Genomic DNA, 19,218 nt, shown 5'->3' on the forward strand with positions numbered 1-19,218 from the left:
ACATAAAATTACAATATAAAATACACAATACTTCAGACTTTTGATTCTTCATCATAAAAGGTGGGAAAACCAGAACGAACATGATCACTGAACTAGTAGGACTTCATTGGGAGCTACAGTTTCTACTTATGATCTAGTCCCTGGACTACGTCAAGAGTCCCGGGCTGCTTTGGGAGGAGGGCAGGGTACACATTTAATAAATGATAATCAAAATAAATGCTTATCCTCAGTGCCTATGCTGCTCAGAAAAGAAATCTGGAATCATATCTGTTGTTTATTAGTACTGTACATGTTATGACACTTGCTGGCTGTACTATTAAAAGGGAAGCCTCTTTGGCTAAAACACAGGAGAAGCAATAACTTCTGGGACACCTTCCAGATTCTGTCACTGTCAGTCACATTCCCAGACTGCCCGAAACTTCCTGACCTGACAAATGAACTTCTATTAGTGTGAATCTGTAAGGCTGACTATACAAACAAATTCTCTCCATATAAACAGAAGGTCAGCAGCCAAGGTGTGGTTAAGGTGTTTGCAATGAAGAGAACTAAATATGATAATTCAACAACCTGTCTGTGAAGGACTTTAACCTGCAAAAGAGATGGTGAACTACATCACCCACTCTTCCGCAAGCTTTGCTAACTTATTCAAGACTTGTGGGGGGTGATTGTGGTTCCTCTGTAGTGAGGAAAAAGTATTTTGCATATGTTCAGATGTACTCATGTCTTACTTAATTATTGCTTTGGATTTTCTGTGTAAAACCAGGCTGAGCACTAGCTGTATGACATAGGGTCCCATCCAATCTTAGTTTAGCACTATGGGGCTCACACACTCCCCACCCCCAGTGTAGCCCATGAGGATGTTGGAAGCTTTTGCTTAAAAAAACCCTTGTTATATCCAAACTTCGGGGAAGGTTGCTTATCTTAAACTAGATTGGATCTATGCACCCTTCTTATTTACTAACCAGGTTTTCCCAAGATCAGATAGATGTTCTTAACTGTTTCCAGTGGGGTAGAATATAATAATACTAATAATAATACTTCTTCTTATTATTATTAATTTATTTATTTATACCCCGCCCATCTGGCTGGGTTTCCCTAGCCACTCTGGGCAGCTTCCAACAAAGACAAAAAACACACTAAAATGTCACACATTAAAAGCTTCCCTAAACAGGGCTGCCTTTAGATGTCTTCTAAAAGTTTGGTAGTTATTTTTCTCTTTGACATCTGGTGGGAGGGCGTTCCACAGGGCGGGTGCCACTACCTCCCAGTACGTTTCCGAGCACAATTCAAAGTGTTGGTGCTGACCTTTAAACGGCCTCGGTCCAGTATATCTGAAGGAGCGTCTCCACCCCCATCGTTCTGCCCGGACACTGAGGTCCAGCTCCGAGGGCCTTCTGGCGGTTCCCTCACTGTGAGAGGCCAAGTTACAGGGAACCAGGGAACCAGGCAGAGGGCCTTCTCGGTAGTGGCGCCCGCCCTGTGGAACGCCCTCCCATCAGATGTCAAAGCAATAAACAACTACCTGACATTCAGAAGACATCTGAAGGCAGCCCTGTTCAGGGAAGTTTTTCATATGTGACATTTTAGTGTATTTTTCATCTTTGTTGGAAGCCGCCCAGAGTGGCTGGGGAAACCCAGCCAGATGGGCGGGGTACAAATAATAAATTATTATTATTATTGTACCTAGAAGGCCCTCTGCCTGGTCCCCTGTAACGATACATTACAGGGATACGTTACGATCCCTGTAAGATGCGTTTCTGCAGTGGCTTCACAAGGAACCTGTAACACTCTGACATGATAACAGCATCTACTGAAGATCCTTGCTGTCTACCCTACATCTGAGATGGATCAGGGCCATCAGAGGAAAAGTTACAATATGTGCAGCTCTTTTAGTTTGGAAAAGAGACAACTTAAAAATGTGACTACAGGGGACATGACAGTGGTGTTTGGTGTGGGGGAAATGGAAAGAGAGAGGGTTTTTTCCCTCTCTGATAAAAAATAATTTTTTATTTGTACCCCGCCCTCCCTGGCCGAAGTACACATATTAGAACATGGGGTCATCCACTGAAGATAAATACTGGTCACCATGCCATATTATTTTAACCAGTTAAACCCATATGAAGAGATGGGCTTCATATTAGAACTGAATCTCCAAATCCCCCAGCTAGGGAGATAAGAGAGGGAAGATGTCAGACGGGAATAAGTGTTTTGTTTGAAAGAAGTGGAAGTTCCAATAAGCTCCTGGTGAACCTTACTTCCTATTTAAAAGACCAGCTGAGTATGGGAAACCAGTCACAATGACACATATTACACCTGTGTTAAAAGTTCTGCACTGGTTGCCTATCAGCCACTGAGCCAACATCAAGCTTCCGCTGTTGACATTTAAACCCTGAAACTTTCACATATAGCTCAATGCTATCCTCTTACCTGAATAAAATGTGTTGATTTTGGCAAGTTCCTTTTCACAGGTTTGAAAGAATTTCTCTTCAAACTTGGCAAAATACCTTTTTACAGTGTCTTCATCTGTGACTGCGTGGAGGAGATACATAAATAAATTTAAATAAATATTTTTGTAAAGAACTCATAGCACAGAAATTGATGAAATGTTCCTCTTACTCTTTCATATTTCTCTGATGGAAAAGTTATGTGTGAACTAGCAAAATTGTCACGAAGGCCTCAAACTTGAAAGAGTATTATTATTTATATCATCATCATCATCATCATCATCATCATCTATTGGAATTTATATACCACCCTATCCCCAGAGGTCTCAGGGCAGTTCACAGAAAAGATCAACATAAAAGCCACTATATATCTATATCTATATAATCAAAATAAAAACAACAACCCAATAACACCCCACTCTTTCTAGTTTACGTACTAAGAGAAAACAAAAAGGTAAACTCGTAAAGCCCATGACATACACAAATGGATCCTAAAAGAGCAATTGACACCTCCTTAGCCTGATTTTATTATTGTCCCTTCTTCCCATGTACATTTGAAAGTAGTTTTCCCATTTGTTCCACCATAAAGTGGTTTGAAACAACAATCTATATATAAATTCCACCAATGCGCTCAGAATTTGAGCAAGGCAAGCTGACCTCCCACGTGAAAACAATGCTTGGCAATCAGCACTGAACCAATGCTGAACAATTCATGGCGGTTCCACGTGGATCAACATTAAAAAAGTACTTATAATGAAGCATGCACACTCTCTTACCATCTTCAATGGTAAGAAAAAGGCAACCATATAATTCCCCCCAAAGAGGGTAGAGAGAATACTTAAGAAAAGTAAGTTTAAAGTTTAAACTGAAGTATGATAATTTCTGGTTACACTTTATAATTCCCCCCTGACATTTAAAAACTGAACAATGGAATGTGTCACGCAGACATGTTGCTGAACTGGAAGATTTATAAAACAAATGAAAACAGTTTCTATAAGGAAGGATTAGATAAAAAAAAAAAACCCACCACTTCCTCATTGAAAGGGACTAACGTCTTTTACAGGGCTTGATTTTACAAGATATGTTCTGTTCGCGAACGAATATGAACATTTGAGGGTTCTTCTAAGAAGACTCCAACAAATGTCTTTAAAAGCTAATTAAGTTTTTCCTTTCCAATATTACAAAAGCATAGCAAGAAGAGATAAACGTTCAACATCCTTAAGCGCAAGAGAGAAATTTCCCATTGTGGAGAAGCAAAACCACATGACGACGACTGCAAGAGGCAGCATGAAAACATGTGCAGAAACTGCAGCAAGTCCTGTTCCTCTTAAACCAGTATGCAGGATGTGTGCATGGGTAGAACAGAATGAGGTGCACCAGGGCCTGATGAGGAGGATTTCAATTTATACATCTGCAGACCTAAAACTGTACTATGGTAGTGAAGAACATTTCATTAGGGAGATCCAAGTTCAAATTCCATGGCTAAGCAGGGATCAATACTTACAGGCTTACATGGTGTTAAGGATTCATTCTCTTGAGTAGTTGAGGCAAATAAGGGTCAGTTACACCTTACAAACTCAGTTCAGACCCAACGCCAGCCATAGTTTAATAACTGGTACCTTGGTTTGCAACCGCTTTGGATAACAACCAAAGGTAGCTCCTAAGCTAACTTTTGGAAACTAAATTACTGTACACCGTTATTAGGTGATCTCTGTAGCAGTCTATGAAAGGTTACATTTTCAATCAAGCCTCACTTTTGTGCTGGGTATTAGCAGCAAGCAAGTAGCTTTGCTTAAAGCGTCACCATGTCTATCCGAGTATTTGTTTCCCACCACTCACACCATTTTGTTGTGGGGCCTCACTTGCATACATCAATAGTGAACTCATTCTTTAGCGTCTATATAGCCAAAATGGCACTATCCATGCAGGGAGGCCTGGTGGAGTCACAAACCATACAAATAATCTTTACGGAAAGGGTCCTGAAAATGAGTGGGAGGCTGGACCAGCAGAATGAGAAATGAGTTCCTGGCTAAAGCAGTATACAAAGTTCAAAGCTCATTCTCAGCCACTACACAGAATGTGGTACATAGATTTATGCAAAAGCATGAAGGTATTTGAGAGACAAAAGCAAACCTTGAACACCAAGCAGAGCTTTAATTTTATACAAAGATTTCCTCTGCATTCATAAGCCGTAAACATCTAAATGGAGCAGGGTCATATTAAAACTGACCTGCACAAACACTTTTCATAACGCTTACTTTCTAATCTGTTTTCACACAGACGCCTATTTACTGGCTTTCAACGGGAGTGCAAGCAATACAACCTGCCATCAAAAGGTTTCCCTTTGCCCCCTTGGCAGCTCAATAATTTAACTGTGCTAAAGTAGTGCTGCTCAAGGCTACTGTGCATTTATTTTGCTCAAAGCCAGCCAGGACAAAGATGCGAAAGCCTTTCTAGGATGCCAAAAAGTTGGCCCTCAGTTACAATAGATGTAGTTTTCAAAAGGCACCTATAGTTGGTTTCCAAAAAAACGCCCTTTCCTTTGGATATTTTTTTTATTCAAATCTTTATAGAGTGCTTGCCCATGGATAGGGCATCTAAGGAAAATCAATCAACATTGCAGGCTTGCTGCTATCTCCCAGAGGTTGCTATCTAGAAGCTGATTTAGTTTGATAGATTAGAAAAGAACAAAGTGCTTATGCAGCAGAAGCTGGAGAGATGTGCCTGATTGGCATTTTATGTTACTTTGATTCATTTAATGTACTTATTATATTTTTATTGCATATTCATTTTGTGCTAGGAAGTGTTTTTATTTGCTAATGCTTTGCGGTTATAGTGAAATGCTCAGTCTGGTGGCATACAAATACTGAAACAAAAAATACACACACGCCCCAAAATCCATCCCATGCTGCAAAGGCTGACATAGTTTAAGCTCCTTTCTTACAATATGCAGATTGCAACAGCCCATAGCAGGTTACATGGCTCATCCTTGAGTAGCATGAGATGCCTTATGTAGGAATAGTCCGTGCCATTATGACCATGCTACAACCACCCTAAAACCTGCAGCACACCAATGTGGGAGTCATTTAGAGAACTGGTCTCTAAGTTGGTTAAGAGATCATTGTGGAAAAATTTCAGATTGACTATACAGTTTGTCACTTATAGAAGAGAAGAAATGAAGTAAAGAGGAAAGGAGGAGAGAGAAATTGGAAAAGAAAGGGGAGGGAGGGGAGGAAGGAAGGAAGGAAGGAAGGAAGGAAGGAAGGAAGGAAAGATAAAACAGAATTAAAAAACCACAATACACCAATATCCAAACTAGGTCTCATGGCTAAGTTTTAAGTACTAGAGCAACTAAAAAAAATTAACTAAATATACTTAATTCAGCTGCTATGCAAAGTCTGTATTACATTGTATTACATTATTCAACTGAAAGAAAAATGTACTGCAACCTGTTCCAGGGCTTCTGGTTTACTTAAATGGGGGAAATATCTGTTACAGATGTATTGGTCATCTAGCACATACAGGTCCAGTGCCTATGCAGAGAAATGTTCAGAGCTTTCTAAAGTCTAAAAGTTACCACTCCACTCACATGCATCATAGTACCTCATATGAATGCTACGGGGAAGGGTTCTGTTCTGTTCTCCTTTGACTGCCTTGGGAGAATCAAGTCCCATTCTCCTGTGACCTTAATCCATGTGCCAGGATAAAAATGCTTCCCATATTTGAGGAGTAATGCTGAATTGGATTTTTGGCAAGGCCTGAACCCCAAAAGATGGAAAATAGGTGGTAGAAATGCAACAGCCATAGAGTTTTGTGCGTAACTACAATTTTAAACATTGTACCCAGGACACAAGTCCAGACTTGCAACCAGGTGAAGCAATCTTCCTAAAGCAGCTGCAGCAGGGCAAAATACAAGACTATAACAGAGCACTGTGTGGTCACCCACATTCTATTACAGTAACCTCTAAGCAGACATACCATTTCATCCAGCCTTCATTCAGGCACAAGGCACTGTCAGCTGATCAATGCCACCCAAAGTATGCAGAAATGAATAATCAACTGGGCATATGCATCCCCCAAATCAGCTTTGAGTCGCTTGTACCTCTTGGAGAGTCTTCTCTATGAGAAAGCAGTTGTTGCTGTTAGTGACACCCATCTGTCTCAAGAGACAAGAGTGCACCTCCAAGGGCGATGGCAAACCACTGCATTAGCAGCACAGAAGTGACCTCCCTGGGGCGCAAGCCTAGGCAGTGTATATGAAGATCCTGGGCTGCCCAGACGACAATACCTGCCTCTTGGCCTCACTGATGTGGTCCAAAGGAAAAGCAGAGCAATACATTTGGCACCAACTTGGCTGCAAGAGTTGCTGGAAGGAGGCGTAGAAGGTGCCATTCAACTGTCTTAAGGACCCCACTCTGGATTTGTGACAGGTTTAACCTTTAGCCTTTTCCTCCCCTGGAAATCTCCTTCCAGGCAACCAAGGTTTAGGATTAGAGTTTTCCTTCTCCTACCTTCCCAGGTTGACAAGTTCCACCTGCCCCTCACTTCCCTCTATAGCACAGGCAGAAACTGCCTTCTTGTGAGAAAGTAGTGTGTGCATATTTGCTGTGGCCTAAGTTCCTTATTCATTTCTACATATTTAGGCTACTGTTGGCACTGCGGTCATCATGCTTGACAGTGTTGCGCCCAAACAAAAGCACCGGGCTAGATGCAATTGTATCTCAACTCAGAACACCGTTCTGGGGTGTGGGTGACCATACAAAGCTTTCTGGATCAGAAATTCCTTATGCTGGTGCTATCTTAAGCAGATTGCTTCATCACGATGCATGGCATGACTTGCACTGGGTAATATCTATGTAAATTGGTTAAACACAAAACCATGTGATTGCTGCAGGTCCATCAACTATTTTTTGTCACTCGGGGTCAGATCTTGACAAAAATCACACTCAGTGTTATTCATACAAGGTAAAAATTCACCCTTTGAGGGTAGCATGACTCAAGGCCCATCTTCTCCTTTAGATTCTCTTCCTGCTGTCCTAGTCGTTGCCTCTGCTTAATTTCTGTTTCTATTATTTTTGTTCAGGAAGCATTTTCTCACACTCAGGATGCAAAAGACTTAATTCAAGTAATGTTGAGGGCACAGACGTAAATGGCAAGGACAGACTGACATGACAGCTGTCTCCTTTCTAGGAAATGTGCACAAAGTAGCCTTGTGTCTGCTGCCAAAAATTCACAAAGCAGGTGCATTGCAATAGATCTTATTTGAAAACATGTCTCTGGGAGCATGTTCTATTAGCTTCCAGTGCCATACCTTCTAAGATTTGATGTATGTTTTCAATATCTCTCTGCTATGTTTGTGCACCACTTGTTGCCAGGTCTCTGTTTCTAAAAAGTCATTAAGGATCTTCCACCACTGCAGGAGATGATGCTCCTTCCCCCCCCCCAAAAAAAACAAACCACAAAGAAAGAGTTTTAGAGAGTACTAACAAATGAAAAAGCAAATAACCTGGGGCTGGTGACAACTGTAGTCCAAAAAATCTGGGAGGCACCAGGTTGGGGAAAGTGCTCTAGAGCTATATATATATCTATATATCTATATCTATATGTATATCTATATATCTATATCTATATCTATATATATATATACATATATATGCTTTCGTAGATTTTCACGGGTACAGGAATGCAGGTTTTGGTGTCCTCGGGTGTCTTCCCGTGTAAAAGTTGGGGTGTCTAGGCGACTATCTATCTATATATGCTAAGCATCAAATGGCTTCTTAAACCAGGAATGCCTAGTTGCAATTTTTGGGCCAGATGGCTCAAAAGACGTATTTTCCAATACAACATTTTGGTTCCTGAAATTCATTCTGATAAAATCTAATGGGTAGAATTCTACAGGATGTGTTGCTGGTGTGTGGAAACAGTAAAGATCCAGAAATCCCCAGGCATGCACCTCCACATGGTGGAGACTTCCCCACCCTCTCTCTGCATGTCCTTTAAATCTGTTCTGGAGGTTCCCCTAACCCTCCAGAGCAAATTTTAGGGGGCAGAGAAGTTCCACTGCACAGCTAAACACCTTACGCTTGTGGAGCTGTTTTGCTGGATGCCTCCCACAGCTTTAAAACTACTGGATTAAACTGGTCTTCATCTGGCACAACTGAGTTAAGCCCTGATAAATGGTGCATTACATCAACAACCCTAATACAGTGTTACTGTTTAAAGGGGGTATAGGAAAAGGAAAATGAGTGGGGGGGGGGACACACATATAGAGAGGGAGAAGAGACATATAAAAGCAGGGTCCCACTCAGAAAAGGCAGAAGCATAATGTTGAATGCAGAGATAGGTTCTGGGTGGGGGCAAGGGGGACGACGATGCACACCAAAACAACATTTCTAGGAAATTCAACTCTTCCAGGGGATAAAACCTATTAGAAGCTGTCATTCTGAAACTGGGATAAACATTTTTTGGGGACATGAACTGTCAAGTCATATTGTTACAGACCCCAAAGTAGGCTGTAAACAGCTTTGAACTCCAGCATGATTAAAAGGATACTGAAGAAAAACAACTGAAAAGCTTTGTCCATGCCAAAAGGCCTTTAAGGGAGCACAAAATCTTGAACTTCTGCCAAATTCATTCCTCTGCTTTCAGACTAGGTGGCCCAGATTTCACATTTCATTTCAACTTGCTTATACCGAATTTTGTACTTTGAGTCAGTTTTAAACCTCCCTATTCACACCTTCAGTGAAGACTAATCACATGGCTGGCATGCACAGCGTTAGCACAACCAGCCATGAATTCAATTTTGCTACTTAGTTATTTACAACCAAATCCCAGGGTAGGGAAGTGGTCTCAAAATCTGGACATGCCCTTTACACCTAGTTTGAAGTTCTCCATTGTTAAAACTGCTAGATAAAAGCATTTTGATATAGGGATAATAAACTGATTAAGGAAGAACTACAGCTCACTTTGAGAGCTGTCTCTAGGAATTCTCAAATGTTGTTATAGTCACTGTTGCTATATATCACTGCTGTGATACCCCATGAGTGCAGAAGAAACACAAAGTACTGGGCAACTTGTATTTTATTTTACTTAACTCAGGTGGCTGAAACAATTTCATAACCTCTACATAACTATAGAAATAGGTCTCTGTGCCTGAAGAAATACATTTTTAAAAAATGAAAGAAAAGGTATTGGGGGTATTGGTTGCCAAGAACCTGACTTTACTTTGAGAGCCAGTGTGGTGTAGTGGTTAAGAGCAGTGGACTTGTAATCTGGTGAACCAGGTCCAATTCCCCACTCCTCCACATGCAGCTGCTGGGTGACCTTGGGCTAGTCACATTTCTCTGAAGTCTCTCAGCCCCACTCACCTCACAGAGTGTTTGTTGTGGGGGTGGAAGGGAAAGGAGATTGTTAGCCGCTTTGAGACTCCTTAGGGCAGTGATAAAGCGGGATATCAAATCCAAACTCCTCCTCCTCCTCTTCTTCTTCTCTGAACATAGTGAGAAAGCACTCTTTGCAGGAGCATCAGTTTGAATATATGTAAATGCTTAATGAGCCACCAGAAACGCTGCCACATTTAACATAAGCATAAAGCTTTATTTGGTCACCAGTGATCTGATTAAGTAACATTCCATATCCCCTGAGAAAGAGTCACCGCCTCTTCCCACATGGGTCACCTGAGTTTGTTATGAATGTTTCAGGAAACCCCTATAACTGATGCTCTGCTGGTACCTGTCCACTAAGCTTGCCTCAGAGGCTACCTCCCTTCAGTAAGTGATGTTCTTTAACTGCATGCATAGGTGAAAAAGTACTTACCTTTATCTGTCCTGAATCTTCCAGCATTCAGCTTCATTGGATGACCCCAAGTTCCAGTATTCTTCCATCTCTCAGAATATTCTCATTCTGGGATATCAAATGAAGCTGAATACAGTGGTACCTCTGGTTGCGAACGGGATCTGTTCCAGAGGGCCATTCGCAACATGAGCAGAACGCAACTCGCGTCTGCACGTCTGCATGTGCACGGGTCACGATTTGCCGCTTCTGCACATGTGCATGACATCATTTTGCGGGTCTGCGCATGCATGAGTGGCAAAACCCGGAAGTAACCCTTTCCGGTACTTCCGGGTCGCCGCGGGACGCAACCTGAAAACGCTCAACCTGAAGCAAATGCAACACGAAGTATGACTGTATTGGAAAATTTGGAACAGATGAAAGTAAGTTTTTTAAGCTAAAAATCCTCAAATATTGCAACCTTTACTCATAGGAGAATTGCTCCAATCCCTTGATCATTTTGGTTTCCTTTCTTCTGAAGCTTTTCCAGCTCTACAAGGTGAGGTGACCAGTATTATACACAGTATTCCAAGTGCAGCTGGCAGTTTTATTTTCAAAAAAGGGATTTTTTAAAAAAATCAGTCTTGGATTCCACCTCACTGCTTTAATGTTGCAGAGCTGTGACATTCCAGACTGATGGCATCAACCTCATGTCACATTTTTAAAAAAATAAAATCTAGAAGCATAGTAGAGTGTTACCTCTAGTTGCGGACACAATCTGTTCCGGGCTGGTTTGCACCCCGAAAAGTCTGCAACAAGAGCGGCGCTTCTGTGCAAGCGCAGAGCACGATAGAGCCCTTCTGTGCATGTGCGAAGCGCGAAGAATGTTTCTGCGCACGCGGCAAAACCCGGAAGTATACACTTCCGGGTTTGCTGTGTTCGCAAGCCGAAAAGACGCAACATGAACCTAATGCAACACGAGGTATGACTGTATTAAGTACATTATTGTTGAGGACTAATTGTTGGTTGAATATGGTACATCATTTAGAGCCTGGCTTCAGAAAAAAGCTAGACCAAGGTACAGTGGAATAACGTTTTGCACAATTGCTAGCTGGTTGCTTTCCTCCTTTTTCATGGCATATGTCATAGAATCATAGAATCATAGAGTTGGAAGAGACCACAAGGGCCATCGAGTCTAACCCCCTGCCAAGCAGGAAACACCATCAGAGCACTCCTGACATATGGTTGTCAAGCCTCTGCTTAAAGACCTCCAAAGAAGGAGACTCCACCACACTCCTTGGCAGCAAATTCCACTGTCGAACAGCTCTTACTGTCAGGAAGTTCCTCCTAATGTTTAGGTGGAATCCTAATGTTTCCTAATGTTTAGGTGGAATGTGTTATTGAGTGTTCAGTAGAGCAAAACAGGGTCTGCATTCCCCACCTTGTTTCATCTATTTTTGATTTCTAGCCCATAACATTTGGGTTTAGTGAAGAACGGCCACATGACCTTGTGTGTAAGGCATTCAGCATTAAGAGAGAAGGTGGACAGTTTCAGGTAATGTCGTGTCTTGGCACTGCCTCCCAGGAATCAAGCAGTTTTATTATGAGACACACAAAGGGTAATGATGCATTCTCATGTTCACTGCTTAGCTTCTTGCAGCTCTTTATTGCATGCGACGTTACTAAAACTGTAAGATGCCTATTTGTAAACTAGGTTATGCTGTTAGATGCTCTATTAAAATATCATCAAGTTGGCTTTTCTCTCCTTCCATACTTACCCAGCTGTTGGGAGTGATCATGTGCATAATTAGCCAGTACAAAACTTGAGGCATTAGTATGCCACCTTATTATGCAAGTTTGAATGTGTTGCGTTTGGTGGACAAGCCAGAAGTAATTGTGGCAATTAACAGTGCCTCAGGGATACGGAGATGCCAGTGTTTTTCCGACTGTGTGCTACTAGATGGCTGATATCACAGCTTTCTTCATTTCTCTTGCTGCATTATTATAGCTTCTGTCTAATTCATTAGGATTTTTATTGTTAAGTTTATAGACAGCAACAAAAACAGACTTAATAGGCAAGTCATGAAAGTTATAAACCAGCAATTAATCAAAGTAGACGCAAGCTTTCTATAATGTGGTTGATGCATTTGATGCTGCTTAGCCCTAAAGTTAGTTTTAGGTGGAGAAACAAATTGCATTTGGACTGAGGCAAAATGGCCCCCCTTATTCACCCCCCCCCATCATTTTGACTGTCATTTGTGGGGCCCTGGAACTTTGAAAGCCATTTGCATTTTGAGATCCACTCTCCTCAGTCTGCAACTGCTTGGTCTCCTTAGAGTGTAGTGCACTCATGATTGGTTAGAATTATGTATTTGACTATAATGCGAGTGGTCATTATGATCTTGGAAGATGTTCAGTAGGACCAATTCTGGGGTGAGTTCTAATACCTGTTTAGCTATTTGGCATATCTCTTGCAGGACTTGCTGTCCAGAAGGGTTGGGTTTTAGGGCATTCCCACCACATGTGGAGGTATGTGCCTGTGGAGGTGCAGCCTCTCCAACATCTTGGTGAAGTTCCTGGGCATATCTGCGCCAGTTTCTATAATGTTAAGTAGCACCTGTAGGTGAGTTTCAGAGTGAGTTCCCTTCTTTTGGCTGATATGGACTTAAAGGGAGGTTTATACCACATTCTAGTCCATTGGGTGGGGTAATTTCATAGCCTATGTTGTGCTCCCATTGTTCTTTGATTGAGTCGGGGTGTGTGTGTGGAATTTTGGAGCAGTAATTTGTATACTGTGGATACATCCCTTTACTATGTCCCTCTGCTGTCCGCTATACAAAGGAATATAAGCATCACCACCAGACCCCATCCTCTCCCCCCTCTTCTTCTTATACTGTAATCAACACTAATGTCTCACAACAAATGCAACTGATTTGTAAGAAAGACTGTACAACCTGAAATAAGACAAAATGCATGTACTTTTGTAAACCAAGAAAATCTTTATGTATTTAACTAATTAAGGATATACTCCCTTACTCTAACTTGCTACATCTGTCTCCACTGGCAGCACCATCACTCACATGTAATCTCTGATTGTAGGAGTTTGCTCTAAAAAGTAGAGATTAAAGTTAGAGGTAGTACTGAAGCAACAGAAGCAATTTGGGGAAACAGTGATTGTCAACAGTACCCTCACCCAAAAAATCTGGAAGCTATTTTAAAGTGTCTTTTAAAACACACTGTTGGTAGTATAATGTTGTTGAGTACCAACCCTATGTTATAGTCATCTTACAGATGAGTTAGTAACAGCTGAAAACATATTTTTTGCCTAATGAGAACTTAGAGGCACTACTTTGAATAAAGACAGGCCTGGTTCCACATCAAGAGGGTATCAGAACCAGTAAAGTACTGGAAGTGCCTTCATTCCAAAACTTTGCAATTTACTTTGCGGATGTTGACTGTTTGAGAATGATTCAGAGAACCGTTTGTTTGGGTAAGGGAAGGCTTTTTTATACATTTCCCAGAAGGAACAGGGTGTAATCAGAATAGAGAAAAGATAATAATGAAGGAGTATGTTGACAGTTTAATTTAGGGTCGAGCAAAAATGGCCTTCCAGCCCTATTTGCAACTAGTGAAATGGGTGGCAGAGTTTTCCCAGGTATTCTTGGGGCTGGGGCAAAGGGATAGGGCAAGGGCAAGAATCTTCAAGAGACTAGGGAGGCTGAAAAAATTAACTTTCATTAAATTTTAACTTTGTTATTACAGAATGAAACTATTTGGTGCTGGTGAATGAAGAAAAGCAATGAATTTAGAGGGGACGACTTTTGCCTTGGCTCTTCTTTAATTACTTTTAATAATAACTAGAATGCATCTGAATAATAATAATAATAATAATAAATTTTATTTATATCCCGCCCTCCCCAGCCGAAGCCGGGCTCAGGGCGGCTAACAACAGTAAAACAGCACAAACAACACTTTAAAATCATTCATTATAAAATTAATTAATTCAAGCCACTGGCAACCATTGGGCCAGAGCTCTGCGAAGATTGCCAATGGAGGGAGTCAGGCTGTGCCCTGGCCAAAGGCCTGGTGGAACAGTTCTGTCTTGCAGGCCCTGCGGAAAGATGTTAAGTCCCGCAGGGCCCTGGTCTCTTGTGACAGAGTGTTCCACCAGATCGGAGCCACGGCCGAAAAAGCCCTGGCTCTAGTTGAGGCCAGCCTAACTTCTCTGTGGCCTGGGACCATCTGAGTGACTGGTTAGGGCTTTAATTCATAACTTTCCTTTTCTTCTGCCATGTCCTTTGTGAGAGGAAGGGCATTCTAAAAATTATATTCTCTCCAGGTGAGACAGGTGGCAAAACCAGGCATTATTACATCATCTCTTATCTAAGTTACCGTACCTCTTAGGGGCTGGGGAAACCAGCCAGATGGGCAGGGTACAAATAAATATTAATATTAATATTATTACTCTAGATAAAATCTAGACAGATTTTACACACTCAAAAGTAAGTGTTAACCTACTACCTTAACTGGTTTTCAAAATGGTGTATTTGGTCTAAAAGAACTCCAGTGCTCTCAGCAAGTTGCTTATTTGACCTGATGAATGATTCTCAATTTGTCCAAGACCAGTATGCATAATTAAAAATAGAGCCCTATTTCAGGAACAGGACATTTACTTTGAAAGTTCAAGCAAGTTCATATGTGCTCATTTAATCTTTAATTTTTTTGTTTCACATAAAATTTAATAAGTTCTTTCTTGGGTTAGGCCTTCTATTGTTGATTTCCTAATAGATGTAAATAATGTAAGTATTATCTTTGTTCTCAAAACAAATATACTTTAACAATAGTTTACCATTATTTGACTGGTGTTTGAAGGATTTGTGTTTACAGGAATATGTTTATTATCTGTATTGCTCTGGTCAATATTTCCCCTTCTCTGTTCTGGGGAACTACTATTCTTCTAATGACTGACCTTTTAAGCAATTGAGAATACGTTTCGTGGGTAATTTTAAAAGCTTTTCTCCTCCTGTTTTCCAATATAAACAACTTTCATTCTCCAAGCAGAGTTCCTGGGAGATAGATGTTAACAGATTGCAAGTCAGACAATGGATAATTGGTCAAAAATTCAATACATGACACTAATTACAGCATTGTAGACATTAACAAAAAAAGTTTCAGGGTCTAATGCTCAGTTATATTGCTGGTCTGATCACTAGAGCTTGCAAAGCACTGAATAACAACATGCAGACTGCCTTTAGGTTGCTTCTTGGAGACAGAGGGGTAGTGATAACCAGCATTCCCAAACTGTTGATAAGGTTTTATTCTGCCAACACTTTGGTAAAATTAGAGCTGGTTCTAGTGATATGGTAGTGCCAACTTCTGAATACGACAAAAATGAAAAATACTGTATGTATTAGCAGTGTAATAATATTTTTGAATTTCCATGAACTGGGGAATTGCATCATGTTAACAGATTATTCCACGTGATGCGGAAGTACATGAGTTATAGGCTCAGGAACCTAGGGGGAGATTATGTCAATGCCAATGCTCTGAATGTAATATGTTATAATGATGTGTTCAGAAGAATAATGTTTTATCGTGTTTCTAAATTGCTGAATGTTTATATGTTCCTGTTTTTTGGAGATACGATCTTTGTATTATAAATCACCTAGAGATTATGAGAGTGAACTTAATAAGCTTAATAAATAGGAACAGTTCCATATGTACCCGCTTCAACTTGTGGAGCATTATACTAATCATTGCAGTGCAAAACCACAAGGGATCTGTAACAATTTAATTGGATTGCTTTGTGAATCCATTTGGAACAATACAGGCAGGTAGAGGCAGCTGCCTGGGCTCCCCACAGCACTGAGACTGGTTGGGCATAACTGCATAATGCAGCACAGGAACAGCTGAAATGTTGTCGCTGTTGTGTTTCTTACCCATCTGCCACTACGAGATTGCAGAGTGGGTTATGACAATTTTTAAAAAAACAGTATTAAATACAGCTGAAACAATCTTCAGTCAAGAGGGGTTTGTGGGTCCTAAAATGTGCATCTCAGGGGTCAGGGTAAAGAGATGCACCTTCAGAATACTGGATGGGAGAGGAACTTAATACACTGGTACCTCAGGTTAAGTACTTAATTTGTTCCGGAGCTCCATTCTTAACCTGAAACTGTTCTTAACCTGAAGCACCACTTTAGCTAATGGGGACTCCTGCTGCTGCCGCGCCGCCAGAGCATGATTTCTGTTCTCATCCTGAAGCAAAGTTCTTAACCCAAGGTACTATTTCTGAGTTAGCGGAGTCTGGAACCTGAAGCGTATGTAACCCGAGGTACCACTGTAATGAAAGTGCTTTGGGGAACAAATTCCACAACTCAAGGGCTGTCACACAGAAGACCCTATTTTGGGGCCAGCACTCTTCTAAACTTCTCAGAGCAGTGGAACTACCAAGAGGCCCCCTTGTGATGATCTTAACTTCTTAGATGTTCTATAGGGGAAAAGGTAGACTTTCAGATATTTGGGGCCTAAATATGTTCATGGTCGCTTTTAAAAATATGGTCATGTGACTGGGATGAAGTGAATAGACATGAAAGGATGGAATAGCAAGTTCAGGTTGGTTATTTAGAATGCAATAAGTACCACTGATGACAAATATTCTTATTTGGTGTATCAGATCATAAAAACATATGAACCTCTTTTTAAACAGGGGTATCTACAGGTGAAAGCTTCTCTCCTCATTTAGACATATCAGAGCTTGTGGTTTGCATGTGGTGTAGCGTGACTTTGGTGACATGCAACTCTCGTTTCTTTTGTAAGACAAATTCAATGCATTGGAGAAACAGTCCAAATAAAGCCACATGAGTAGAATTCTGATTGCACAACGTGGCTTTCCTGTCCCCTTCCAACTGCAGCCCTCCAACCTCCTTGAGGAGATACCTCTGAGCATCTGGGGATCCATAACTGGCCTGGAATTTGGTGCTGAAAGTTGCAGGGACATCCAGTAGAAACTGACGTACCTTCACACACAAGTTGTGGATGAAAGTCATTGCTTTGTTAAGCATAAGGCACAAAGTTTCCCAGGAGAAATACAGAACACTGTACAAAGTTTACTTCTCTGGAAAGTGGAAATATTGCCTTCTTTTGAAATGGTCAGCCTCACAGTTAGTGGTGATATGTTTGAGGACAGCAGCATGTATCACTGTTTATAATCTATAATGCCTTAGTTTAGGTCAGTAGTAGAATAAAGGCATCCATAGAAATTTGAGCAACAATCTTGTGACTTCTTAAATAAGACATTACATTTGGTATTATGAAACTAGCTGGTAGTACAGTTTTTTAAATGGATGATACAGTTTCCATTCTACCTTTTTTTCAACACTGAACACAATACCTAACTTTTTCATGGTAACAGTGATCTGAATGAACCCAGATTGCTGATTTACAACAGGCCAATTAAATGCCAATGAGGGGTAAAAACATATTGTTCAATCACTTGTGAGTGTAAAAGCTGATCCTCTATATATGATTTGACTGTTTGATCATAAGACTTGCATGATGGTAATAGCAGTAATCTCTACAGTGATATCTGAGAAATCTTATTCTCCTTTTGGATAACAGTTTGCTTTTTATCTTCTGAGGTGTACTGATTTTTTTTTAGAATAATAATGGCTTGGATGATGACTGCTCCTTTGGGTGTATTTAAGTCATCAGTAACCAGGTGAAAATAGACCTGTCTCCTTGCAACCTTCTCTTATTTCCCATGCTTGGTTCACCATAATCTCTCTTATTTCAATACCAATTAAAGAAACTCCCAGAAGTCCATTTAATTCTCTTGCTCTTAATTCCACTCCTATGGTAACAAAGCAAATCCCCAGCCTTCTGTCCTTTTCAGAATCTCTTCTCCAATAGATAGAAATTAACCAAGCACAAGTGTTAAGAAGCTATGGTGTTAAAGTTGTCTAGTTCTAAAAAGGAACATGACATTTATTCTAGTTTGCTTTCCCCTTTCCTGCCAGGTCATAAGCATCCTCTCCAGTATAACAGGTGAGGTTTACCTCTTTTCTGACAGGAACCCAAGAGGGCTCCCCCCCCCCCATGTACACCTCTTAAAGTCACATTCACTTTTCTAATTCATCTTCTGTTAATAATTAGGTAGAGATTACTTTCATTCACATCCTATAATATAGATCACAAATGTTTTGACAAGCCTCATGGACATAGTTTCAACAATCTGAGTTAATTACTTTGCCGTTGCTGTTTAGTCGTTTAGTCGTGTCGACTCTTCGTGACCCCATGGACCAGAGCACGCCAGGCACTCCTGTCTTCCACTGCCTCCTGCAGTTTGGTCAAACTCATGCTGGTAGCTTCAAGAACACTGTCCAACCATCTCGTCCTCTGTCGTCCCCTTCTCCTTGTGTCTTCAATCTTTCCCAACATCAGGGTCTTTTCCAGGGAGTCTTCTCTTCTCATGAGGTGGCCAAAGTATTGGAGCCTCAGCTTCAGGATCTGTCCTTCCAGTGAGCGCTCAGGGCTGATTTCCTTAAGAATGGAGAGGTTTGATCTTCTTGCAGTCCATGGGACTCTCAAGAGTCTCCTCCAGCACCATAATTCAAAAGCATTAATTCTTCGGCGATCAGCTTTCTTTATGGTCCAGCTCTCACTTCCATACATCACTACTGGGAAAACCATAGCTTTAACGATATGGACCTTTGACGGCAAGGTGATATCTCTGCTTTTTAAGATGCTGTCCAGGTTTGTCATCGCTTTTCTCCCAAGAAGCAGGCATCTTTTGATTTCATGACTGCTGTCACCATCTGCAGCGATCATGGAGCCCAAGAAAGTAAAATCTCTCACTGCCTACATTTATTACCTTTCTATTTGCCAGGAGGTGATGGGACCAGTGGCCATGATCTTAGCTTTTTTGATGATGAGTTTCAGACCATATTTTGCGCTTTCCTCTTTCACCCTTGAGGTTCTTTAATTCCTCCTCACTTTCTGCCATCAA

The 19,218-nt window shown here is 41.0% G+C and overlaps 1 protein-coding gene across 1 annotated transcript in view; it reads right to left on the reverse strand.

The window, feature by feature from the left end:
* The window catches only part of XPR1 (xenotropic and polytropic retrovirus receptor 1), a 103,394-nt gene that overhangs the window by 52,628 nt on the left and 31,548 nt on the right, over window positions 1-19,218 (reverse strand). Inside the window, exon 3 of the mRNA XM_083446336.1 lies at window positions 2,428-2,529. Coding sequence (XP_083302462.1) covers window positions 2,428-2,529 — 102 coding nt within the window. The remainder of the gene's footprint in view (window positions 1-2,427; window positions 2,530-19,218) is intronic.

Source organism: Podarcis tiliguerta, assembly GCF_965153285.1.
Source record: "Podarcis tiliguerta genome assembly, chromosome: 6".
Taxonomy (NCBI): Eukaryota; Metazoa; Chordata; class Lepidosauria; order Squamata; family Lacertidae; genus Podarcis; species Podarcis tiliguerta.